At 45.9% G+C, this 26,507-nt stretch overlaps 1 protein-coding gene across 2 annotated transcripts in view; it reads right to left on the bottom strand.

The window, feature by feature from the left end:
• Positions 1–225: 225 nt before the first annotated feature.
• The window catches only part of PTPN11 (protein tyrosine phosphatase non-receptor type 11), an 88,079-nt gene continuing 61,797 nt past the window's right edge, over positions 226–26,507 (bottom strand). The window contains exons 10-16 of one of the 2 annotated variants that reach the window (XM_081287996.1): positions 26,260–26,391; positions 22,746–22,912; positions 21,752–21,819; positions 21,092–21,243; positions 7,279–7,391; positions 5,632–5,728; positions 226–4,376 (exon numbers count right to left, since the gene is read on the bottom strand). In XM_081287996.1, coding sequence (XP_081144122.1) covers positions 5,659–5,728; positions 7,279–7,391; positions 21,092–21,243; positions 21,752–21,819; positions 22,746–22,912; positions 26,260–26,391 — 702 coding nt within the window. In that variant the 3' untranslated portion in view covers positions 226–4,376; positions 5,632–5,658. The remainder of the gene's footprint in view (positions 4,377–5,631; positions 5,729–7,278; positions 7,392–21,091; positions 21,244–21,751; positions 21,820–22,745; positions 22,913–26,259; positions 26,392–26,507) is intronic. The other variant, XM_081287997.1, reaches the window with a different exon arrangement.

Genomic DNA, 26,507 nt, shown 5'->3' with positions numbered 1-26,507 from the left:
TGTCGGACACACCTTAGCTTTACTTTGTCTCCTAGAGCTCTTTCTACAGTTGGCACTCAGTGAAACCTTGAGGACCCATTCCTTCCCTCCCCACCCCATATCCCAGGGCACCTTCTAGCTCAGAGCAGCTGGACGTGAACGTGGTGCCAGTGAGAGGGGCTAAGAGACCCACCATCCCAATTGTTCCCTGGACATTTCTGATGAAGTAAATGACAAATACCATGATATAAGAAAAATGGTTTTATTCCTAATTTTTAGTTCCATACAGTTTACAAATACACTTTACTCTGTAATACGGCTTTGCAACTAGCAAAGCAGTTGAACTAACACCCATAAATACAGGTGGGGAGACAATTAACATTCACTACTATTTCTCTACATAGACTACTCTTTTAATGTCATTTTCTAAAAAACAATTGCAAATAGACTACATAATATACGTGGGCAAAAAGGCAATTAAGTGGATCTCTTGAAACACTAAATGTATAATAAACAGCATATTATCAACATTTACATGATTCACATCAAAATGATGACATCCTAAAACGTATTCCTTTTAAAGGATAAATTTATCAATAAAATATTACATATCTTTAATACTCTGGTGCAATACTCTTCATACAATGCAGGAAAATTAAATGTAGGTCTAGTCATCGGCTTAATAAAGGGTCCTTTTCAATTAGCTTTTATTAATAAAAGAATCACAATTAGGTCATAAATAAACAGGCAAATTATTAATTACATGATTTGAGGTTTAGGATGGAAACTTGTAAAAATTAGTTTGACATACAGCATAGTTACCAGCTCACTACAGCCACCTGCTTAACGTCCTTGCCTTGTGTGAACTGCCCGTGGCGAAGGAGGAGTGAACATTTTAGTCACAGAAGATACAATAAACTATGTTTGGAACTCATTTTTCAAGAGGAAGAAGGAAGAAGACTTCAACAGAATCACAAGCTAATACATATCCTAGGAAAGGCATCTTCAAACCAAGGGGGCATGTGCTTCTAGGTAAAAATTTATTCCCACCACCAACATAGCCTCCCTCTGGATCACTAACCTACGACGCAGCACTTCGCAACCAACCGCACACCTTCCCACGTCCCTCAACTGGAAGTGACCCAGGGTTTTATGTTACTTCTTTTTAAATTTCTTTTTCTAATTTTATTTATTTATTGGTATGTGGTGTTAAGGATCAAACCCCATGCCTCACACGTGCCAGGCGAGTGTTCTGCCACTGAGCCACAACCCCAGCCCATTGTTATTTCTTAAAATCCCCAGTAAAATAACCCCTAAAACAATCTTGACAATTTTCTTGGCTGTTCCAAAGCAACTAGGTATAGACACCAAGAAAGTCTACCTACAGTTTCTCACCCCATTCTGCCACGTTTAAAAAGTCACTGATTTCAGTGGGAGAGGTAACCTTAGGTGTCAGGAGAGCCACACACTGAACATGAGACACCTTTTTATTTTTTTAAGAAAGAAAGCTATAAAGACTCTGAAATTTGGCTTTTTTAAAAAAACCCAATACCATGTGCCAGATAATTTCTTCACCCCAAATATAAAATCCTATGCTTATAATTTTAAAATACTCAGCCAGCTATGGTCTGTTGTGTGCATTTAATGCCTAGCAACAGTGCAGAAGTGGATGGGGACCTGTGCCCATCTCGCCTAGCCAGGGAGCCTGATTCACCGGTTACTGACCGAGCTGGCCCGGGGCCTGTGACTTCCTCGTGAACCACCTCTTGAACTTGCATTTCCACCTTCTTAACCTCACACCTCAAGCCACCCCCATCTTCCTAGCCCTCTGTCTGGTTCCACCATATGCACAGCGACCTGCCCTGAGAACATGCAACCACCTTTTACCAAACACAAGACAGACATCAGCAGCCTTCCCACAGATCTTCTGTTGGCATCAGTTCATTTAATAATAGTTGGATGAAATCAGCGTGTTGGAACAAAGCTGGCCGAGATCAGGTGCTTCCATTCTGAGTGCAAAAACAACCCATCTAGAGCTACCAGCCGAGATGTGAACTCAGCAGATGTCCCCGTCCTGTCACACCCTTGCATGCTGGTGCAAGACTCTGTCCCCAAAGCGCACAGTCAAAACACCACCACAAAAATCCAAATGATTCAACTTGACAATGCCGTAAAGAGAAGAGGGTGTAAACGCTGGGCCGGGAGCTCCCTGTGCAGGCTGGACAGGAAGACCCTGCTCGTTGCATCCGCCCGGGGGTGACTCAGGCCACACCTCGCTCTGAGCAATTCTGCTTCCCAGGAATACGGGGTGGGGGAGCATCAGTGTTCATTTCATCTGTGAAAATGGCGGCCATTGCGCTCCCCAACCACCTCGGGGAGTGAAAGGGCTCCGCAAAGAGCGACCACCAGGACAGCCCTGCCACTCAGAGCACAGCAGGAGGACTCTGGGGAGAGACCGTGATTTCCCAGCACAGTTGCTCTCACACGTGACAAGAGTCAACCTGCAACGCTGTCTTCAGACACTCTCACTGAATGACAGTTTAACACTTGAGGCAAGGGGGACGTCCCTGGAGAAGGCACTTAAGGTAGGACATCAGCAAGTCTCAATGCTGCCTGCCAGGCTGGCTCACCTGGCAGCGGCTGGGCTGCTCCTCCTCCACAAGGGCAGGACAGAAAGCCAGCAGCACTTAGAAAGCATCACATTGGCCATGGTCTACGAGGACAGGGGATTCGGTTTCAAATGCTCTGTCCCCCAAACACCTCTGTGCTTGCGAGACCATTGTCCCTTGGGGGAGGTTGGGAACGTGTGCTCAGGGCTGAAGACATGTTCAGAGCTTCCTGAAGGCCCTGCTCCTCTCTCAGCCTGACCTGCAGCTTCTCCCACTATCACAGCAGAAGCAGCTTCCCAAGGTCACTGGCAGCTGGTTGCCATGGCACTGGCTGTGCCAGATGTTAGACTGTGGCCCCCAAGGCACTGCACCTCCACTTCATACCCCTCACACCCTGGCTGGGCCTGTGACTTCTTTAATCAAGGAAGGGCATGGAAGGGTGGCTGTGGCAATTGTGGTCTGAGCCTGAGGCCTGGCCAGTTTGCCCTTGAGCAGGTGGGAGCTCTGAGCAGTAAGGTGACAGGCCTCACTACCCTGCTGAGGCCCCGTGGAGGACAGACCCTGAAGACTCCAGCAGAGCCAAGCCCAGCCGTCCCAGTGTCTCATCGATCTGCCAACACACGGGGGACCACCTGCAAGAGCAGCAGAGGGACAGCTCTGATGGACCCAGCTCAGATTAAGGAAGGGGGCAGGTGAGCGACACCTGACAACCAAAGCCCAGTCAGCCCAGAAGCCTGTTTAAAACACAAGACAGTCACTCAGAAGTAAAGGAAATATGGCAACTGTTTTCCCATCACAAACGCCTGTCAACACTGAACAGGAACGGCCATCAGCTGAGAAAACACACCTTACCCTAGTTCATACATTTCCATGATTTTTTTTCCCATGATTTTTAACGGCGATGTGAAGACAGTCAACCTCTGACAGTTTCGGTCACTGGCTGGGAGACCATTTAGCTAAAAAAGAGGAAGCCCCCAGGTGAATTATCCACTAGGGATAAGTGCTATGAGTGAATGTCCCCAAAGTTCCTGTATTAGAAACTCAATCTCCAACGCAGCCGTGTTGAGAGGTGGGCCTTAAAGGGGCCATCAGGTCACAGGGCTTTGCCGCCACAAATGGATTAAGGTCATCACGGGAGTGGACTCATTTTAAAACCAGGCTCGGCCCTCTCTGGCTGTCCCTCAGCATGTGACGCCTTCCACCAAATCCCCTGATGCAGCACTGAGGCCCTCAGCAGATGCCGCCCCACCCTGGCCTCCCAGCCTCCAGAACCGGAGACACAAATTGTTGTCCATTAAAAATCGCCTGGTCTGAGGCGTCCTGTCGGGCAACACAAAACAGACTAAGACAGCAGTGAGGGAAAAGGAAACGGTTCCCACTTCTCAAGGGTGCTGCTAATTTTCCCAAGCCATTTCTTTTTCCAAGTGTCCCATCATCCCCCACAAAGAGAAAAAAAAATCAGGCTATTTAAAAAAAAAAAAAAAAAAACTGCCCATAACTTGAACTTGAAGCCCCATGATCTCTAAAATATAGAGCACAATTTAACTGCTTTCTTGATTTAAAACAAAATTCTATAAAATATCACATTGTCTACATTGTAGAGACGACTTCTTCTTATCTGAGGAAATGAACTGCTGAGTTAGAATACAGTGGTCTTTAAATGGCTGCAAATGTGGCTGATCAAAAGGCAGTCAGCCACGACGCCAGCTTTCCAGATCCAAATCCATTCTTCACATAAACTTCCTTGCGTCTGTTCTTGAACTTTAGAGAGAAGGCGAAAGTCCACGTCTGGGGAAGAAATAAAGTAGAAAATTTAAAGAGAATATGTTTAAAAGCTTAGCAAAGCACTAAGTTCTGTTTTGTCTGGTTTTCGGGGCTGGGGCTGGAGCCAGGCTTTGCCCGTGTCAGGCAAAGGTGCTGTGAAGGTTTCGGCAGTTGGGTTTTACAACCAGCCTCCCGGCCGCTCCTTACCTATCCTTTCTTCACAGAATTAGTTAGGGTCAGGGGCCGGGGCAGGGCAGGGGGTCCCTGTTCCTGCAGCATTCATTAGAGTTGGTTAGCCATCCAGGAGGTGCAGGGCACAGTCCGTCAGCACCTGGGCAGCTCAGGGCCCAGCGCCAGGTGGGAGTCAGGATACCTGAGAGTTCTCAGCTCTGCTGGCCGTTAACCAGTCCCATCCCAGTATGGGAGTTGGAAGCACCGAGCTGTACCCCTAGTCCCAAACTACTAAAAGGCAGATCTAAACATTTAGATACCTTACCCACTGAGATGGGAATTTCAACATGAAATATACTACTAGTTTCTAGTTATTATTAAAACATACAGCTAGGTGTGGTGGCACACACCTATGATCCCAGCAACTCAGGAGGCTGAAGCAGGAGGATCACAGGTTTGAGGCCAGCCTGGGCAACTGTGCAAGATCCTGTCTCCAAATAAAAAATAAAAAGGGCTAGTGTAGCTCAGTGGTAGAACAATCCTAGGTTCAATCCCTAGTACCAAGCAACAAAAATAAACCACATACTTGGGTTCCAGTTTAGAAAGGTGATTGGCAGGGAGGAGATGCATTAGGAGATGGGTTCCCAGCAGCAGAACTGATCCCATCAGAGGTCAAGAGGGTCCCCATATCTCACGGCCAGTCAGAGGCCATCACGGATGAAAACTCAAAACCCTGACTCCTCTCTTCCCACGGCTGTCCAGGTATCACCAGATTGTGCCCAGCACCTCCTGGTTTCCAGCAGCTCTAATAAATGCCGCAGGGACAGTGACCCCTCCACCCTCCCTTGCTACTGCTGTCAGCTGCTCTCCTGGTGTTGAGTGCAGCCTCAGCCCTTGCACAACTGATTCTGTATTTGATTTTGCTGCTTAATGAACTATAAACTCAATCCAGCTTAGAGAAGGAAATGCAGGGTGAGGAGCAAGGAGGCTGGTGTGTAAAGCCCAATTACAGTGTACTCTGCTGAAATAGTCACGATTCCTTGCCTGCTTAAAAACGCCATAATTATAGAAGCAATGCGCCCAGAGCCCGTGGGCGCCCAGTACCTACTCTGGGCTGCAGTTCCCGTGGCTCTTCTCATCTGAAGCTCTTCTGCTGCTGCATCAGGCCCACGTTCTCATAGACTCTGGCATTGTCTTCTCTCATTCTGCAGAGAAAAGGAAAAGGGGGACACTCACAACCACGCAGGCCACGCAGTGTGAGCGTCCGTGGCACCTGCGCAGCACACACCACTTCCTGTGGAACCACCCGTTATGCTGCAGACGCCTTCTTGCCACCAGAGCAGACATTCTTGGAAGGGACAAAAGACACAAACACACAGCAATAACACCACACAGCTACAAGGACAACAGGAGCCACTGGTCCCTGTGCTCCCTGGGGTGAGGAGGAAGTGGGGAGTCTCCTAGTGGCACAGCATGGAGCCCTATAGGATATAAGGCATTTGGGGCAAACCGTGAAGGAGGTAGGACAGGTTCATGCAGCAAGCAGCCACTGTCACTTCCAACAGAGGCATCAGAACAGGGAAAAGCTCCAAGACGGGAACGAGGCGGCAGCCGACAGGGACGAGCTCCTCTTAGCCTCGGCTCGGGGACCCTGAGGAGGATGGGCTAGTGTAGGGCCAAGGGGGGCCAGCATGCAGGAGCTCAGGTTTCTCTCTCAGCAAGGAGAGGGGATCAGAGTGGGACCCAAGCAGACAGGGACCCAGCAGCTGGGGGGGGGGGGGTTGGCCTAGAGGGGCTTCGGGCCTGGGATGCCCTGGGTGGGTGGAGGGATCAGGAATGAGGAGATAACCAGTCCCGCAGTCGCTGGCCTGCCATAGAAAGAAGGGAGTGGCTGGAGCCCATTCTGTCCCCCACAGGAGAGGAAGGTCGTCTGGCTTCACGGCAGCACTGCAAACTACTGCAGGCAGCAACCGAGAATGCCAACGTTCCCAGTCCTTGCAGGGGACGGGAAGGGGCAGTTTGAGGAAGCTCCACTGCAAGCAAGTGTGAACACGAACCTCCATCTCCACCTAAGACAGCCAGAGGCCACGTCACAGTCCGCAGGCTTTAAAACCCACATCAAAGTAAAGAGACAAGATCATTACGGGAAAATAAGAAGTGAATGCTAAACCAGAAAGTGACTTTAGAATATGACCAGTTTAGCACGTTCCTGCTGTGTTAGGGTTAAACAGGGGTCAGCAAACGTTTTCTGGAAAGAGCCAAGAGGCAGGTGTGGCAGGCTCTGCAGGCCACCGCCTCTGTCACTTACTCTCAGGAGCTTTCTTTTTGCTTTAGATGTGGTCTGCGGGCTGCAGCGTGCTGAGCCCTGGTGTGAACACCCACTGACCGGCAGGAAACCAGCATATCAAGGTGAGCGCGCATACCAACGCCAACTCACTTCCTCTTATTCAGAAAGAGTCTTGGCACATCAACAAGGGACGCTGCCTCCCTCAACAGTCCCCGCCACTGCAAACCGAAACCTGAATTCTTCTTGGAGAGTCACCACTTGATAAGCTCAGAATCCCATACAGAGCATGGTGGCCGCCTTCAGTTGGGGCAAAAGATGGAGTTGGGACGGCACTGCCACAATCCACAGCACCGCCAGCCATGGGGCGGCCATGCAGGGCCTGTGCTCTAGGTTTGTCACGGATGCTTTCAAGCCTTTATGGAACACCATATTGTCCAGGCAGAAAGAGGTTCCTTCATCGCTACTTACTCTGCACAGGGTGGCGTTGGGGTACAAGGTGGCAGGGGACTCTGGTCTCCACTTGTCTGGTCCGTTAGGGAATATTTAATGTTGGTGTATTCGTGTCCTTTCCTCTTGCTTTTCTGAAAGTTCAAAAGGTGCGGATGAGAACTGTGACTTTTTTTATAGAAATGAAGGAGCAAAAAAGGTATTCACCAAAGAGAGCCGACAGGTTAGATGGTCGAGAACGTGGGTGTTCTTTCTGACTGTGATATTAGGGAGCTCACCTCCTCAATATAAACACACCACCCCGATCAAAGTCCATTTGAACCCCACAATTTGAAAGCACACAGGGTCACACACGGACCACTTACTAGGCCCTGAGCCTAACACGCCTATCTCAGGCTTCGAGAGGATTCCCACTTCCTGGGCCACCCCAGTAGTAATCATCTCAGAGTTCATATGCACCCCATCTAATGATTTTCAGGTAAACAGCCAAGAAAGGAGCTCCAGAAATAAACCCACTCCAAGTACAAAGGGCACACAGAACAGAAGATGGCTCCACTCTGAGGAGAGAAATGACCGTGCACTTTACCCCATCTCCCCTCTCCCACCACTCCCCTCTCCCACAAAGACACCAGAACTCTGAAACTTCATTTTGGCTGAAATGATGCCCTGGGGGTGGAAGGAGGCCAAACAAACAAACAAACAACAAACCCAGGAGGAATGTCATCGTGTCTCCATGTGGAGTGAGCTATATTCAGTAGGACTCCTGGTTAGATGGCTTAGCTCCCTTTTCTATTCCTATATTCACCTAAAAACAACCAATTCTGAAAATCTACCCATCAAAGGGGCGTCATTATATAATGCTGCCTTCATTTTAAGATTGCTTGGGAAAGTGCGGAGAGCACACAGCGTGGCCGCATCATACACTGTTGGGAACGCCATCCCCTGCCAGGGGGTAAACTGGTGCCATCGCTTGATGTACAATTAGTTCATGGAAGCAGTACTAACTAGTTAGTGTTTAGTAAAAATGAAAAGACATATATCTTGCAATCCTGAACATCTATTTCTCTTTGAGAAAACCTGGCACCTAAGGGTTGTACAAGGGTGGCCTTCGACAGGCTACTCTTAAGAAAGTCAAACAGAACAAAGGAAAGCCTCTGTCCACATGGTGGAGTAACAGGCAACAGAGAAGAGGAGCCAACACAGGGCACAATCTCTGCATCAAAACAAGTCCCACAGCTGCAGGACAACACTATGGCAGGCTGCCGGCTGGGAGGCCATTCCAAACAGGCCTCGGAGACACTGTGCGAAGACATTTGTACCTTAAATGTAAAATGAGCCCCTGATGCTGTTGACTGCTTTAGGGTTTTGGGGGTTGAATTGAGTGAGGGAGCAGGGTTTGGGGTCAAAGGGAATCCCACCTGGACCCATCACACTGGATGTTTTTAGAAGAGGGAAAAAAAACCTTTAAAGAAATGTGACAAAGTAAAAGGACAATTATGGGTTATGATACTGTATACTTTTAAATTTTTTCAAAATAAAAATGTAAAACACAAAAGAAATCTAGATCCATCAGGGAAGTACCTTTTTTCTCTTCTACTCAAAACCCACAAAAGAACAAATGATCAACCGTGGGAAGCTCATACAGGTGGAGGAGGGGACCGCCACCACTCCAGGCGGTGAGCTACAAGGCACCCCTGCTTCAGCACCATGGAACCTGGACCAACAAGGAGCATCCGCACTCAGACCTCAGCAGGAAAGGGAAACCCCTGTGCGTCAGTGTCACAGAGGTGGAAGGCAGTACCACGGAGGCGAGAAGACCTGGGGACACAGGTGGCTAGAGAGTGGGGGCGCCCTGAAGAGAGCCAGTTCCATACAGCAGACACGCCCATGTTCTGAGGGGCTTTTCTTCTTTTCTTCTTTTTATTTATTCTAATTAGTTATACATGACAGCAGAATGCAATTCAACCTGTAGTACACAAACAGAGCACAATTTTCCATGTCTCTGTTGAACACTAGGTAGAGTCGCACCATCCATGTTTTCATCCATGTTTTCATGGTAATGATGTCCGTCTCCTTCCACTGTCTTCCCTACCCCCATTCCCCCCCTTCCCCTCCCTCCCCTTTCCCCTATCCCCTATCTAAATTCCTCCATTCCTCTCATCTGTCCCCCAGCCCCATTATGAATCAGCATCCTTGTATCAAAGAAGACATTCAGCATTTGGTTTTTTGGGATTGGCTTACTTCATTATATTCTCCAACTCCATCCATTTACCTGCAAATGCCATGCTTTTATTCTCTTTTATTGCTGAATGATACTCCATTGGGTATATACACCATATTTTCTTTATCCATTCATCTACTGAAGGGCATCTAGGTTGGATCCACAGTTTAGCTATTGTGAGTTGTGCTGCTATAAACATGGATATGGCTGTATCCCTGAAGTATGCTGTTTTTAAGTCCTTTGGGTATAGACCAAGGATTGGGATAACTGGGTCAAATGGTGGTTCCATTCCCAGTTTTCCAAGGAATCTCCATACTGCTTTCCAGATTGGTTTCACCAATTTACAGTCCTGAGGGGCTTTTCTTGGTGTCAGGCCACCCTCCTGGCTGAGGCTGACCGGAAGCGGGGAGCATATTAGCCCTCTGATAAACTACACAGCTGCCCTCCATATCCACAGGTGCCACATCTCCAGATTCAACCAACCATGGATCAAACTATCCAAAACATGCACAGACTTTCCTCCTGTTATTCTCTGAACCATACAGTGAGTGGAAGAGTTATTTAACAGAGAGCATTTATACTGTTCCATGGATCACAGTAATCTAGAGATGATTCAAAGTACAGGGGAGGAGGTGTGCAGGTTCTATGCAAATACTACGCCATTTATAGAACGGATGGGGAGTCTCCGTGGATCCTGGTATCCATGCGGGCCCTGGAGCTCTTTGCCATCAGATACTGAGGGATCAGTGTACTTCGTAAGGAGTCACAATAACCTCCTGAACACCAGCAGATGGATGTGCTCCCAGGACAAAGGTGACAAAGCATTTGAGACAACAAATCCAAGTCAAAGCTGTTGACCTCCTCAGCCACCAAAGAACCTCTCCAAAGAACCCACTTAATAATGAGTGGGCATTGGAAAGGGCCAGGATAATGTAAAGGTAAAATTTCTAAGCTGATTCTAAGCTGCAAAAGTCTGAGTTAAAGTGTAAAAGACTAGGGCATTGTAAAGCTTCTAGATTACAAGGCCTGGGCTAAAAGGTAAAAGTCTATTGTTACAATTCCTCTGCTATCCCCGGAAACTGTAATCTCTGTAAAGTTGTTAGGACAATGCGAGAGCTGCCCAGTAAATATCTCCATTGATTCCCTGGTTGTTTAATAGCTAAGGGCTCCAGGTAGCATGGCACGTAAGCATATAGGCCCCAGAACCAATCAGTTTAAATGTGTACCCCGTTTAGAAGTGACCAATCACCCCTGCCCAAACTGTTTCCGCCAATGAATGGACTAATCATGTCTCAGAGTTGTTGTTCAATTTTCCCGCGCCTCATGATGATTTGTTCTGATGTATGCAAAGCCCACCGCCCTCTCCAAAAAGTGTACTTAAGCTCTGCTTGACCTCTGCTCTGGGCTCTGGGCTGCTCTCCCCTCTTGAGTGAGCACGGAGCCCCAGCGCGCTGGAATGGATCCCCAATAAATCCCCTTTTGCCAATTGCATGGAGCCAGTCTCTTGTGTGGTCTCTTTCTCCGACGCTCCGCTGGACCCTTACAATAAGACTGCACACACGCCCACTGCAGGGAACAGAGAACAGGATGAAAAAGGAGCCAAGTGTAGCGGCACACGCCTGTATCCCCAGCTATTCAGAAAGTGGAAGCAAGAGGTTCACAAGTTCAAGGCCAGCCTGGACAACTTTGCAAGCCCCTGTCTCAAAATAAAATTTAAAAAGGGCTAGGGTTGTGGCTCAGTGGTAGAGCGCTCTACCATGTGTGAGGCTCTGGGCTCAGTCCCTAGCACTTCAGGAAAATAAACAAAAAATCAAAATGAGAAAGGAACAATAAGTAAAAGGCAGACAGAGAAGCAAATCACAAAAGAAATGAAGGAGAGAAGAGGAAAAAGTCAATGCTCACATTAGCCTCATAGACTCTATGCCATAAACTTTCTTTAAAATGAGCTCAACTAGGAGATTATAAAACCACAGAGGAGAGGAAAGCTGAGCTGGGACAGCACCAGAGGAGACATGGAAAAAGAAAGACAAAAATTATTTAGAGACTGAAATCCAATTAAAGGCAGCAAAAGTAACTAAAAATTCAGAAGGGGGCACTGCAGATAACGCAGAGAAAATGTACTACAAAATTATGTTTCAAATGAAAAAAGAAAGGCACATAAGAGATTCAATATGCACAACACAATTCCTGAAAAGAACAAGAAGAAAGCTTCTAAAATAAATTGCAAGAAAACACCCCTCAGATTAAAATAAAAATTTAAAAACATCTGAATCTGCATTTTAAGAGCCTATAAAGTAGGAGAAGCTATATAGCAATTTCCCAAACATCAAAGAAACAGAAAGGATCATGAGTCTCCAGGCAGAAAACATTGGGGGGAATAATCAAACTGGCTTTAGATTTCATACAAACACATAATTTTTAAAATCCTGTGGAAAAGATCACCCAAGAATTTTATACCCTGCTGAATTACCCTTTAGATATAAAACCTATTCAGACATTTATAAGCATGCAAACACTTGAAATATAATACCTTCTTTAAAAAATCATGATCAAATCAAAAGAAAGAATTCAAAAAAATAGAAGTTATAAAAAAAGACTCAAGCTGGGCACGGTAGCACACACCCACAATCCAATCTACTGTGGCTGGAGGATCACAAGTTCAAGGCCAACCTGGGTGATTTAGTAAAATTCTTTCTCAAATTAAAAATTAAAGAAGGTCTGGTCACTGGTAGAGCACCCCTGAGTCAACTTCCAGTGAGGCAAGAGGATCACCTATCAAAAAAATAAAATAAAAATATCTTGAAGACTAAAGCACTGATTTAAATACAGTGCTAGGCTAAGCAGCTGTAGCAATTGTATGTTTAAAAAGCCATAAACCATGTTAAAAAATAGTTTTAAAAATATGTAATTCTCTTTCATAGGTGGGATTAAATACAAATTAAATAAGTGAAACATGCTCACTTTGTACCAGCCACGATTTGAATATCATCTTTTTAATTTTCACAGCAACCTTTTGAATAGACAACTTTTCTTGATCCTATTTTACAGATGAAAAAAAAGCACAACTTCTAGGCCAAGCCCTTAGAAGAGCAGTTGGCAAAACACTGGCATGGGACACACATCTAGCACAGGGCCTAGATTTTGTAAGGGCTTCAAGATAAGTAGAGCTTTTACATTCAAAAGGTTTTAAACAAACCAAGGAAAAAGAACAAGAGGGGAACAGCACACGTGGCTGCAAAGCCCAATCCTCTACTCTGACCCTTCACTGAAAGTCTGCTGACTCCGACGTAACAGGCAGTCTCGGCCCCCTGCCTCCTTGTGCTCCCTGCACCCACGTGGAAAGGAAACATTCTAGAGGACAACAAAGCCACCAGACAGAACGTGCCTGGCTTCTCTGATGACTCGGGGAACAGGCCACCCTATACCCCCTTCCCAAATTGTCTGTCAGATCAGAAGAGAAATAAGCTTCTGAGTTATGCGAGCCACTAATATTTAGCCTCTATTAACGGATGAAGCAGTCGTTAGAAAATTTTAATCTAGGAAAGATTGTAGAACAGATATCCAAAGATTGCCTCCACCCCATGCAAACCGCACGCCCTCTCCACCACAGCGCTGCCGCTTCTCCCTGGCTGCCTGCGCCTGTCCTGCCCCTTCATCTCCCTCAAGCCAGAGTCGTAAATTCCAGTGGGATCTTTCTCTAGCACTCCTCTACTTGAAGCTCCTCATCCAAGGAGAAAATGTTTTGTTTAGTTTACATAGTGACCCTGTCTCTAAATAAAAAAAACAAAATAGGGCTGGGGATGTGGCTCAGTGGTTGAGTGCCCCTGAGTTCAATCCCCAAGTACCAAAAAAAAAAAAAAAAAAAAGGAAAGAATGTGAATAACAGCCTCTGAAAAGATACCACAGACTTTTTGCACTCAAATGATTACTTACATAAGAAATAATCTTTAGAAAGATACAATATAGCCCGGCACAGTGGCACACACCTATAATCCCAGCAACTCGATGGGAGACTGAGACAAGAGGATACAAGTTCAAGGCCAGCCTGAGCAACTGGGTAAAACCTTGTCTCAAAATAAAAAATAAAAAGAGCTGGGGATGCAGCTTAATGATAGAAGACCCCTGGGCTCAATTCCCAATACTGGATGGGGGTGTGGAAAAAAAGAAAGAAAGATACGGCATAATTCAAAATGAAATATTAAGGGACTAGGGATGAGCTCAACAGTAGAGCACATGCCTAGCATTCACAAAGCTCTGGGTTTGCGCCCCAGAAAATTAAAAAAAAAATCAGTCATCAATAAATTTAATTAAGTATTAAATGGAAGAACTAGCAGAGAATTTAAAAATTATTCTAAAGTTTAAAAATCTTAATTCCTTTCAAACAAAAATCTTACATATATAATAAATGTAAACTAAAGCATTAACTTGCTTTGTTATTCAATACTTCTTTAAGTTGTAGTTTATTTTTTTTTTATTGTTTAAGTTGTAGTTTAAAAAAAGATGTAACGTAAGATCTATCCTGTGAGCAAATTTTTAAATATACAGTACAGTACTGTGAACTATATAACATACACTGCGGTACAGCAGATTGCTAGAACTTTCTCATCCGCATTACAGAACATCTAGACCCACTCACAGCAGCTTCCCTCCCCCCTCCTTACTACCTTCTTAAAATTCAAAATCAACATTTCTACATGAAGTGATGACAATTTTCTAAAGAGGAGTGATTAATGCAAACAGCATAGGAATTATTTCAATGAATCAAAGTAGCCCAAGAAAAAGCATAAGGATGTTGGAGTCTTTTAGCTTACTTAAGTAAAACTGATTCACAAATCAGATGAGCTTGTCTCTTAGCTGTTTCTGTGACAGCCCAGGTGTCTTATAGATCAAGAAGTAGTCTCAGGGGACAGAAGCTGTTCTGCTCTGCTTTAATTCATCTTTGGAGGGTAGAGGGTAATGAGCTTCTGAGGCCTAGAAAATAATGTAAAATTGACCTATCCTCCCCTCACAGTCATTGACACAGCATGGTCACCAAGCCTTCTGCGTGTCTATGACTCTTAAGGCTTTGCCAATTTGCACACAGTCAAGGTCGAGAAGAAGGAGCCACCATGAGGCCCCATGGTCACTGGGATGAAATGTCTTCCCATGTGAAGTGACTCTGATTACCCTCTCAAACTCTGAACCAGAAAATGTCCAAAAGCCAAGAGCAGGAGGGAAGGGTAAAATGGAAACTCTCCGGTCTGGGTGACAGCAGCAATGACCTCCCTGGGTGCTTTGGGGTCAGGACTGCAAAGACCTTCCCTCCTTTCACATCAAATCCAAGGCTCACGGGCCCTACACTTCTCTCCAAACCCACTAGCAGCCTCCACCCCGTGCAAACTGCACGCCCTCTCCATCACGGCAGCCTGTCCCGCCCCTTCATCTCCCTCAAGCCAGATTCCTAAGTTCCAGTGGGATCTTTCTCTAGCACTCCTCTACTTGAAGCTCCTCAGTGACTTCCCATCTCCCCCAGAAGAAAGTCTCAACTCTAACACGACTCACAAGTCCCCACAGGCCCCCACTCTGGTCTCTGCTTTCTTTTCCAACCTTGCCCATGGCCCCCTGCATTCCCCCGACTCCCTCCTGTCCAGCCCAATTGACTTCACCTCCACTTAAGTCCCCAGGATTTGGGACCTGCCTGGCCAGTCCAGCCTGCTTTAATTAATGCACAGAAGAATGAATTTTTGGGGGCAGGGGTACTGGGGGTTGAACCCAGGGAGGCCTTACCACGGAGCCTCATCCCCCGCCCTTTTTTGTTTTTTATTTTGAGATCCGGTCTCCCTAAGTTGCTTAGGACTGCACTAAGTTGCTGAGGATGGCTTTGAACTTGTGATCCTCCCTCCTGAGCCGCCCGAGCCACTGGGATCACAAGCGTGCGCCTCTGCACTGGCTAAGAATGAACATATGTGAAGAGGCTTTTTCAATGGATCAAGGAAACGGCAGAAGATACGCAAAAAAGCACAAATCCAGGGAAACAAATAAAACAGGGCACATGGGGTGTGGTCTCTGTGAACTCAGATTTCCAGCCCCGTGAGGCAGCACCTAAAAGATGTCTGCAACACAAAAGGTATCCAAATATTCCACAAAGGAATAACACCAAAGAACAAATGGTCAGTACCACACCAGGCCAGTTCAAGTCTTTCTTAATTTAATTGCAACAATTTAAATTTAGCCTGCACCACCGCATCTCTATCCAGGCCTTGTCACTCCAAAATTTGTAAAAGTGACCTGTGTCCGACTATAGGATTCTCTCCAGAGGAGATGCTAAGGCCTCTCTACACTGCATCTTAAAACGTGCTCCCCACAGGCTACAGGAAGCAGTCCAGGTTAGCAATTCTCAAACTGTTTTTATAATAGTTGGGTAAATTGGTAACTGAGTTGTAGATAACAGATCTGAGGCTTCTCCCTTCTAGGGGAAAAAGTGACACACGAGCCGGGGGAGGCCAGAGTGTACCCTGGGGCACTGGGTTTGTCCGAAACATCGGGTGAACTCAAGGTTGGCACTATCTGCACAGATGGCACCAGAAACAAATACAGAAGTGGATGTATCATGGGTTGATACACTGACAAATTTTCTAGCTGTCTGCTGGGAAGGCCTAGAAGGAGCAATGACCAGTAGCCAGGAGCACAACCAGCACCCAGGTTCGGTTTCTAGACGCTAGTTTCCAATAAAGGGAAGAGGGGGCTCCATAGAGAACTGGCCAATTCCAGGGCTAGAGAGGGGAAAATTTAAACGAGCCTGGAACATCCTGTAGTGCCAGCAAGTAAGGAAGTGCTCAAAAACAAAAGGATCTGTGCACGTCAAAGGACTCGGGGGCAACTGAAAAGTCCCCCAGTGGCCAAAGTTGTAGTAGTTTTAGCAACAAAATAAACAGCATAGTATTAAATTATAAACCAAGCATAAAACAACATACACAGCTCTGAACTTATATAAATCAATTAAAAGTAAGTAAGTACAGAAAGGGACAAATCTTCCTTTTAAAAAGATTCTAAATAATTTATGTAGTCACCACGCATTCCAGGAGATACAACTTGTTTCTGCATGGTGGACTACATGACTCAAGGCTTGGGAATAGAACAGGGAACAGGTACAAGAGTTAACTGAACAGTAAGAAATGTGGCAGGGAGAACCTAAGCCAAGTGACCGAGATTAATCCCAAGCAGGCTGTGCTGATAGAATCTACTCCCTAAGTCAGGAGAAGGACAGTCGTCTATAACCACAATACACCGCAGTGGTAATTCTTCTTCCAAATCTCTTAGCCAGTCTAATCACCAGAAAACCAAGGCTAACCCAACTTGAGAAAATCCTACAAAGTGTCTGATCAGTACTCTTCAAAATTATGCAGGTCTCTGAGTGCAGTGGTACACACTTGTTTCCCAGCAACTCAGGAGGCTGAGGCAGGAGGACTGAAAATTGGAGGTTTGCCTCAGCAACTTAGCAAGACCCTGTCTCAAGATTAAAAACAAAAAGGGTGGGGAGGGGGACTGGGGATATAGCTCAGAGGTAAAGCACCCCTGCATTCTATCCCTAATACAAAAAAGAACTGTCAAGTTCATAAAAAAATAAAGAACAACAAATAAAGTAACACTGGGGAGGAAGCGCTGGGGAGTGATATTAGCCAAAATTATATTGTTATATTGTGTGCATCTACAAATATGTTATAACAAATCCCATCATTATGTAAAACTATAATGCACCAATTAAAAAATGTGGGCAGGGGGGAAGAAAGTATCACAGATCAGAGGAGACTAAGGAATCAGAACAGTAAACTCAACTTGGATCCTGAACTGAATCCCAGAACAGAAAAATATATGTGGGAAAACTGGTGGATCCAAGTAAATTCTAGAGCTGGGGGTGTAGCTCTGAGGTAGAGGGCTTGTCTACCACATGAGCAAGGGCCTGGGTTGATCCTCAGCACCATAAAGAGAAACAAAGCAAAACAAATTCTAGAGCTCAGTTAATAATGCATCAATGTTACTTATTCAATTTTGATAAATGTACCATGGTTATGTAAAAAGTTAACTTCAGAGAAAACTAGTGAAAGGTCTATAGGAACTACCTTTTTCTTGGGGGGTGGGGGGTACTGGGGATTGAACTCAGGGGCTCTCAACCACTGAGCCACATCCCCAGCCCTATTTTGAATTTCATTTGGAGGCAGGGACTCATTGAGTTGCTTAGCGCCTCACCATTGCTGAGGTTGGCTTTGAACTCGAGATCCTCCTTCTTCAACCTCCTGAGCTGCTGGGATTACAGGCGTGTGCCACTACATCCAGCTAGGAATTACTTTTGTGTGTGTGTGAATGAATGAGGCAATACAGAGAGAGACCGAGAGAGAGCTTGAAAAGACATTATTCCAAAAAAAGCATACAAATGACCAAAAGTTATATGAAAAGGCCCTCAACATCATCAGGAAAATGAAAACTAAAATCACAATAATAAGATATCACTTCATACCTACTAGGAGGTTATTAATAGAAAGTCAAAAGTTAACAAGTGTTGGCAAATGAGGAGAAAAGGGACCCTTACATGTTATTGGTAGTATTGTAAATTGTTATACTATTATGAGAGAAAGTATAGAGGTTCCTCAAAAAATTAAAGTACAAGCTATCCTATGATCCAGCAACCCCACTACTAAGGTTTATATTCAAAAGAAATGATCACAGATATCTGCAGTCCCATGTTCTCTGCAGCATTCTTCACCATCACCAAGATTTGGAAACAATCTAAGGGTCCATCAATGGATGAATTGACCAGGAAAATGTGGTTTATACAGACAGTGAAATATTATTCAGCTTAAAAAAGAAGGAAATCCATTCGCAACAACATGGATGGATGGGAGAGCTTTATACTAAGTGAAATCAGCCAGAGGAAGACACATACAACCTCACCTACATGTGGAATCTAAAGTTGGACACATGGAAACAGTGATTAAAACGGTGGTTACTAGGGGATGGAGGGAGGCCATAGGGAGACACTGGGCTAAGGATACAAATCCTCTGTCATACAATAAGTAAGTTCTGACCTAACATATGGCCTGGTGTCTACAGTGAACACAGTGAATGTCTACAGTGTCTATAGTGAAATGTGCTAAGCAAGCAGATCTTAAGTATTTTCACCACACACAAAAAGAAGTTAACAACGTGCAGTAATGGATCGTTTCACGATGTACATGCAATTCTAAATATATTGTGCAGCCTGAACAAATAATTTTTACTTGTCATTTATAGTTCAGTAAAGCTAAAAAAAAAAATGATGGAAATACAAAACCAGACTTTGGCAAATGCAATGATAATCTTTTCTGGCAATTATCAATGAATGTACAATCAGTAAGCAAAAAGTAAATGAAACAGGTTACTCCCACGATCTCAAGTATCTACCTAAGATGTTAATTAAAAAGGAATAATGAGTCACTTCATGGTGGAGAAACCTGACAAAATCACCTTACTCAGGCAATCATAGTTAACCCCACCAAAAACCAATCAAGTCCACAGTATGCTCCTGAGGTACTATACCAAGGACACATGACTTCTGTGACAGTTCGGCCAAAAGGGCACCACCTGAATCTCATAAGAGGAAACAGACAAACCCAAACTGAGGGCCATTCTACCCAACAAATGGCCTGAACTCTTCAAAAATGTCTAGGTCATGAAGGATCAGGAGAGCATGAGAAACTCTCCAGGCTACAGGAGACCAGAGATAAATGCCCCGTGTGACCCTGGGCCACAAACAGGAAGTTAGTAGGACAACCTAGCAAGATCCGACTGTAATCTATAGATAAACACTACTTTTATCCATGTTCCCCATTTTGACAATCATGATTATGTAAGAGAATATCCTTATTTTTTGGAAATATATACCAGAGCATCTGGAAGCCAAGAGACATGTATATTTGCAACTCATAACATTTCATTTTTTAAATTCATATACAGTTTTTATAAGAACTTAAGGTGAAAATGAATGAATGAATGAAAAAGTAACTGTTAAATACTAATATTCAGAAAAGCTATTTAAAAGAAATTTTATACTATCTTTGCAAATAAAAATATATATTTTTTTGCTACTGTAAATGGACAATAACAAAACAACTTCCCTCCAAGTGACTGGCAGAGTGTGAGAAGCACTGTCAATAAAAACGTTCGAACTTTCTCAACACGGCCCCACTAGCACTTTCCCAGGCTTCCCACCTCTGGTTTCTAGATTTTTCCTTCCTGCTATCGCCTCTATTTCTCTACTTCTTTCCACATGGTTTCCACCCAATGTCATTTTCTTTTCTTCATTTGTTCTTCTTTAGCAAATTTTTTCACTCTCAAAAAGGTTTAATTAATCCTAATGTGGAAAATGACTATATTTCAGAATAATCAATTATCCGGAATGAGTTTTGTCCCTTTGCTTAATTTAGAAGTTAGATGGGTTTCATGTTTTTAATTTTTCCTAAAACTAAATGGAAGTACTTTTTTCTCACTTTACCCCAAGCAACCAGGGAGTGAGTTTCTGGACTGAACCAACCTGCACAGTGCAGAAAACTATGTATTCTAGGACCCTATTCTTAAAAATAAATAATCTAAGCCTACTCGTTTTTTTAAAATCCAAAGGCCCACATACCAAATAGTTGTCAATACACTTATAAACACAGTGCTGACACATATTGGCACCAAAAAGTACTGGCTGGATGAATGAATGAAAAATGAATGCAAGCATGCTCTGGGTGGGACCAGGGACATTTGCTTTCTAAATTCTATAACACTGAAATCATTAAAGAGCATGTTGCCAGGCACAGTGGCACACGCCCGTAATCCCAGCAGCTGCTCTGGAGGCTGAGATGGGAGGATCATGAGTTCAAAGGCAGCCTCAGCAACAGCTAGGCACTAAGCAGCTCAGTGAGACCCTGTCTCTAAATAAAATACAAAATTGGGTTGCAGACGTGGCTCAGTGGTCGAGTGCCCCTGAGCTCAATCCCTGGTGCCCCAAAAAAGCAGGGTGAGATGGGCAAGCACTGCTGCCATCCAGACGCTGCCCCACCTGCAGCCATGGAAGAGGTTGGGGGTGGGGAAATAAGCGCAGCTCCCCAAAAGAGCAGTCTTCCCATCTCCCTCAGCTCAGTATATTCCTAATTAACTCGTCTTTGTGTCTGTTGTGAATAGCTTCAGATGGAAGGGCTCCAATCCAACATTCTTCATTATGCTCAGCTTATTAAAATCAAAATTTCACTGTTTCCAACTCAACTAAATGAGTGGTTCAGACTGCCATGTGCTATTAAGAGTGAGGTATTCATTTTAAGAAATGGAAGCAGGATAAACGTGACCCAATTCAATACTGGAACAGGCTGAAAACTTCCAGGCTCTGAGTTCTCAGCTTGCGAAGTGTCCCTGGGACAATCGTGACCTTTCCTCATGGCAGAGCCTCAACCCGTCAGACAGGATGATGGCACCGGTGCCCTCCCTACGCTCTTCTGGATTGAAAACCCAGTCCTATGAACTGGAGAATAGCTACAATTTCTTGCTGAAAAGGATAGCGTGTGCAAGACACCCAGAAAGGAAAGGAAACCCGCACGCCGGCCCTGCCAGACCCAGTACCTGCTCTTCCTCGATCCTGCGCTGTAGTGTTTCAATATAATGCTGGACGGCCATATAGATAAACCGGTACTGTGCTTCTGTCTGAACCATCCCTGACCTCTGAGATCGCACCATCTGTATGGTTTTGGGAACGTCAATGTCACAGTCGACACCTACAAAGTAGATACCGTGAGGAGGCAGGGGAAACACAGAGCCAGGACGCACTGCTCAATGCACATCTTACGGCAGACCTGGGGGGAAAGCAGATTTGGGCTTTACTGCTCCAACTGAATCTGTGGCCCTGGGACAGATTCAGCTGGAGCAGTAAAGACTTGGACTTCTAAGCAGTGCCAGCAGATGACATGACAGAGTGCTGGAGGTCACAATTCCCTCCCCTCCCAGTGGACCTCCCAAGCACTGGGTGGCTGGGAGAGACCCTATTGCGTGTTCAATAGAGGGTCAGCAACAGAGGCCACAGCTCCTGGGCTTCATTTTGTGTAAAGGGTCCAACAGCATCACTTGGTTCCCAGGCAAACATACCCAAAGGGGAAGTCTTTGGCCCAGATTTTTAATGAAAAAAATTTCACATTTGAATTGTCTTCCCCAGGCTGTATTCCCTGATGCTTCCTTTCCATAACCTACAAACAAGAAGTGTGGCTTCCTGCCCTCCAGGTGACCTACCTTTCTCTCTGATGATGTCGATAAGGATATCAATCACAATGAACGTCCCTGTCCGGCCAATTCCAGCACTGTAGGCAGAAGGACAAAAGCAGGGACAGACAGTCACTCCTGGGGGTTTTACACTCAAAACCAAGCTGCTTATACTAACGGAAAGAAAGTGTGCTCTTGGGAGTATTTATAAGACGGTCTATTTATATCTGTGAATATGTCAGCCAGGAGCACAGGGCTTTGGGGTCAGCGCGACCTGCACTCAGAGTCCAGCTTCCCCAGTTCAGCGCACCTGAGGCAAGTCCCTTCACCTCTCTGCTCCTGTTTCTCATCCATGAAATGGGGACAGAAGCACACTCCTTATAAGGCTGCTGTGAGATTCAAACATGAATGACGTATGAGAAACACTGATCTCCGAGGCTGGCACTGAGTAAGTGTTCAATAAATAATAGTTTTTTAAAAAAATGAATAAAGTTTCATACACACCTACTTGCCCAACATATGAATAAGATTTAGGAAACCAAACTCTCCCCAGTATAATCATGAAGCCTGAAAAGGGGCACCAGCAGCCCACAAAGTGCTACAGAGGCCATGGCACAGCTGGGACCACTGGCACAGCTGGGACCACGGGCCCAGGTGGGAAGAGGTCAGACTCTCAGGAAGCAAATAAGCATATTGTCAGGGGAAACTAGATATCCTTTACATGGTAAAAGAGAATAGAAACACAATCAAACACATGAATCCTAAATTATTATGTTAAAAGGAAAACTAAGCAAAAACAACTAGATTGAGGGATCCTTAAGAATCAGGCTGTGTCCACCCACCCCCATCCAACAGACCTGCAGGGCCTGTGAGAAACAGATTTGGGGGCAAAAAGGCACCTGCAGCAGTTTGCCCACGACTCACGTTACCATCCTAGATATTAAAGGCTTCGTACGGTTAAAGCACCAGCGTGGGTTAGTAAAAGCCAGCCCTAGAGGAGCCCGGGACAGGCTGTGGCTATCACCTGCAGTGAACCACCACGGGGCCGGCGTCCATGATGCTCTCCTGCTTGTGGTGGACCTCCTCCAGGAAGTCCAGCACGCCCCCGGGGTCGCTGGGCACACCATGGTCCGGCCAGGTCCGAAAGTGGTACTGCCAGACGGTTCTCTCCGTATTGCCCTGGAGTAGAGCCAAGAAAAACCAGAAAAGAATTAAATAAATCAAGGGATTGAGGAGGCGCCTGATGCCGGCTTCCCTAGTCCTTGGCATGCCAGTGGCACCACTTCCCAGGGCTCTATGTCAGCTCCAGGGGCTGCGGCGGGGGTCGACTGGGCAGCGATGGGGCCACTCACGCCCGTCGGAAGGACTGAGCTGGGCGGCAGAGGGCAACTCCAGTCCCAACTCTTTCTCCATCCACACAAGAAATGTCCCCACTCCTCCTCATCTATGTGGCACTCACCTCCAGAGGCAACCGAGGTTTTCAAGGACCAAGGTCCCTCCTCTCAGCAGCTGAGGAAACAGGTGCTCCCTCAAGACACTATGGTCTTTTATACCCAACCTCCCGCCAGGCACACACATACGCTTGCATTACAGCATCACTGTGATGCTTTAAACTTTGTTTAGTGCCAAGGAGAAAGAAGTCAGGCTTGCAAGTCCAGTGCCTAGATTCAGGCGCAGGTCCCAGGCAATCAGGCTCACTGAGGCCTTGAGCATATCGAAGCCTCACTTTAATTTGCAAAATGGAAATAATAATCTCCCTCTTGACAAAACAACAGTGAGGATGAAATGAGCTAAAACACGCAGCCTCTGCCCCACAAACAGCAAACAGCTTGGCACCCGTGGCTATTTTGAAGACAGTGGTAATTCATAAAGATCAACAATGACATCTAGGGGCTGGGGCTGGGGCTCAGTGGTAGAGCGTTTGCCCAGCACATGTGAGGCACTGGGTTCAACCCTCTGCACCGCATAAAAATAAATAAAATAAAGACATCAGTCTATTTACAATTAAATAATTAAAAACAACAACAACAACAAAAATGGCATCTAGATTACAAAAAGTACCATGTTGCAGGCTCTATCCCGATTAGGGAACTGAAGTGGAACCATTCACTGCCATGGCTTCTGGACACAATCGAAGAAGCAAAGTGACATTTTTTAAAGGTATTTAAAGAGAGAGAGAGAGCTGCAACTAGACCCCACCAGGGAACTCGGGTACATCCATGGGATCTGAGCCACAGTTATGATCATCCCTTGAATTGTACACATTCAACTTGCTGATGCCATGGGGGGAACATGCCTTGATGCTACCGAGCAGCCTAAAAATCAAGTGGCTACACAGGTCACAGAGAGGCCAGTCAAGGAAGAGGAGACCTGCCCAAGCCCCTTCGAGCATCCACACAGCCCCTTAGTAAGCAGTTAGAGGGTCCCTGCCTGTCTTCCTCCTTCCTGGGCAGTTAGCTTAAAGGAGATCACATTGTAGCACACAAAATGCTCTACAAGAAGCAGATGATACACAGCCTGGCCTGGGCGCATGCCTATAATCCCAGCTACTCAGGAGGCTGAGGCAGGAGGATCACAAGTTCAAGGCCAGCTTCAGCAACTTAGCAAGACCCTATCTCAAAATAAAATTTTAAAAGGGCTGGGATGGAGCTCAGAGGTAGAGCATCCCTGGGTTCAAGGAGGTGGGGAGGGGCAATATGCTATCAGCAATGCAGGAGACACAACCAGTCCCATGTCAACATCCCAGTCAGGGTACACAACACAAACCCACATCAATATTTCCCATTCCTGCTTCTCAATAGCATCTGGTAACTAGACAAATGGTTTGCCACCAACACGAGGAAAAATCCACCTGCTACTTAGAAACACCTGACAATGAGAGGTGGGCAGTTTATCAGTTGGAACCTTGATCCAGTGTCCTTGAAGCCTCTCATCTCTATTCAACAGCTACTTGTCCAGCTCCTCTCAGATTTCTGTGATTGACAGCATTTCCACGCCCTCCCCACCCAAACCCTGGAGCTCTCCTTTCTAGCCTGATTACAGTTTATAGTGATATATTTGTGTGTGCAATCACTGGGTAGTGGATTTCCAGCCAGGAGAGTGTAAGCTCAGGAGAGCAGTGACATTATCTGTTTTGTTCCCCAACTCTGTCTCTTGCAAGCAACAGAGTACTAGGAACCAAGAGGTCATTCGACAAATTTCTCTGAATTAATGAATCAATGAATGTCCAAATGGCTGATGGCCATCTCTGCTCAGGTGCTCAGCTCAATGTGTCCAAAACACAACAGTTCCTCCAGCATCTCTGCCATCTGCCACAGAGCCATGGTCCCTTCACACAGACCTCTAGGATGTCTTTGATCCCTCTCCTCCCTGCAAGAGCCACACCACCCCTCGACCTGCAGGCACCCCACCCCCACCCCCCGGGAGTAGCTCACATGTGCTGCTCCTTCTCTCGCTTACCCTGGTATTTACACAACACCCACGTCACAGAAGGAACCCAGACCACCAGAGGCCTCCTAGCCATGAGGTCAGTCCCGACCCCCACCCCAGGGCTGTCAGACCTTCCTGACACACAGCTCACCTGGCACAAGAAATGGCACAGTTCTATGAGGACTGACTGGTAAAGTCCAATCTCCTAACACAATAGTCCAGACTTCCCAACTTGCTCCCAACCTCTGTCTGCCCAAGTTCATCTCCCCAACGCCCCCTCCCCTTCCCCGTCACCTTCATTCCCCGAGTCCCATTCCCTACAGTGTGCGCTTCAGTGTTGTGGCTCGAACACTGCTCTAGCCTAGGAGGCCCTCTGCTTGCCACCTTCTTCCTCAGAAACCAAGCCCTTAAAGGGGGCTCTCCTAGGATGGTCTCCCTGATACTCCAGCCAGAAGGAAGCTGTCTCTGGGGTACCATGGCACTTTAGATGTGTGCTACAGCCCGTGTCTGCTCTGGGGCACAACTACCCATATATGCGGCTTCTCACTGCTCTGTAATCGCAACTCCATGAGGACAAAAGTGGTTTCCTTCTTTGTGTCCCCAAAAGGTCCTGAGTAAATAAGTCCTTCTAGAGAGAGAATTAAAATGAATTCAAACCAAATCCTACTTTGTTTTGTAGAAAGTCACTGGGCCCAATCCCAACCCACATGCAATACAGAAGATCTTCTGTGTGGAACCGACTACAAACTGGGCCTCACAGCCTTTGCTCTTGGGGTCTCAGCTCAAGTATCACTTTCTTAGAGAGGCGCTCCCCATTCACTCTCGAAAGTACCACCTGCAGTCTTCACAGACCTATAATCAAAAAATTTAGCTGGTCATGGCTTTTAAATCTGCCCCCTCTCTGGACTCTGTGTGGGCAGGGACTTTGTTTTGTTCACAATGTGCCATCGGTGCCTGAACTACACGTGGTATATGGAAGGTTTCTAATAAACGGCTACTGCACCTATGGGTGAAGAAATGCATGCGTGCATCGAACACAAGTAACTGCAAGACCCTGGATGACTGCATATGACAGTTACCAAAGTCTCTAAAAACGACAATATACTTACTTGTCCAACCTTGGAAAGTTTCAGCTCTCTTAGCGTGTAGTCGTGAGCAGCACTTTCTTTGACGTTCCGTACGCGCATGACCCCATATTCTTTTAGTGCATACTCATCAGGCCAGTACTTGACACATTTGCTCTAAAAGGGAGCAGAGGAGAGAGTGTTCATTTCTGTGAACCTGAAAAACAACAAAACCTAAACCAGCAGCAAGCACGTGTTCCCACCATGCTTAATGACCGCAGACATGGGAAAGG

This window comes from Spermophilus citellus (genome assembly GCF_964194105.1).
Source record: "Spermophilus citellus genome assembly, chromosome: 3".
In the NCBI taxonomy this organism is placed as follows: domain Eukaryota; kingdom Metazoa; phylum Chordata; class Mammalia; order Rodentia; family Sciuridae; genus Spermophilus; species Spermophilus citellus.
The sequence above is the reverse complement of the archived record's forward strand: the minus strand, read 5'-3'. Positions and strand labels throughout refer to the sequence as shown.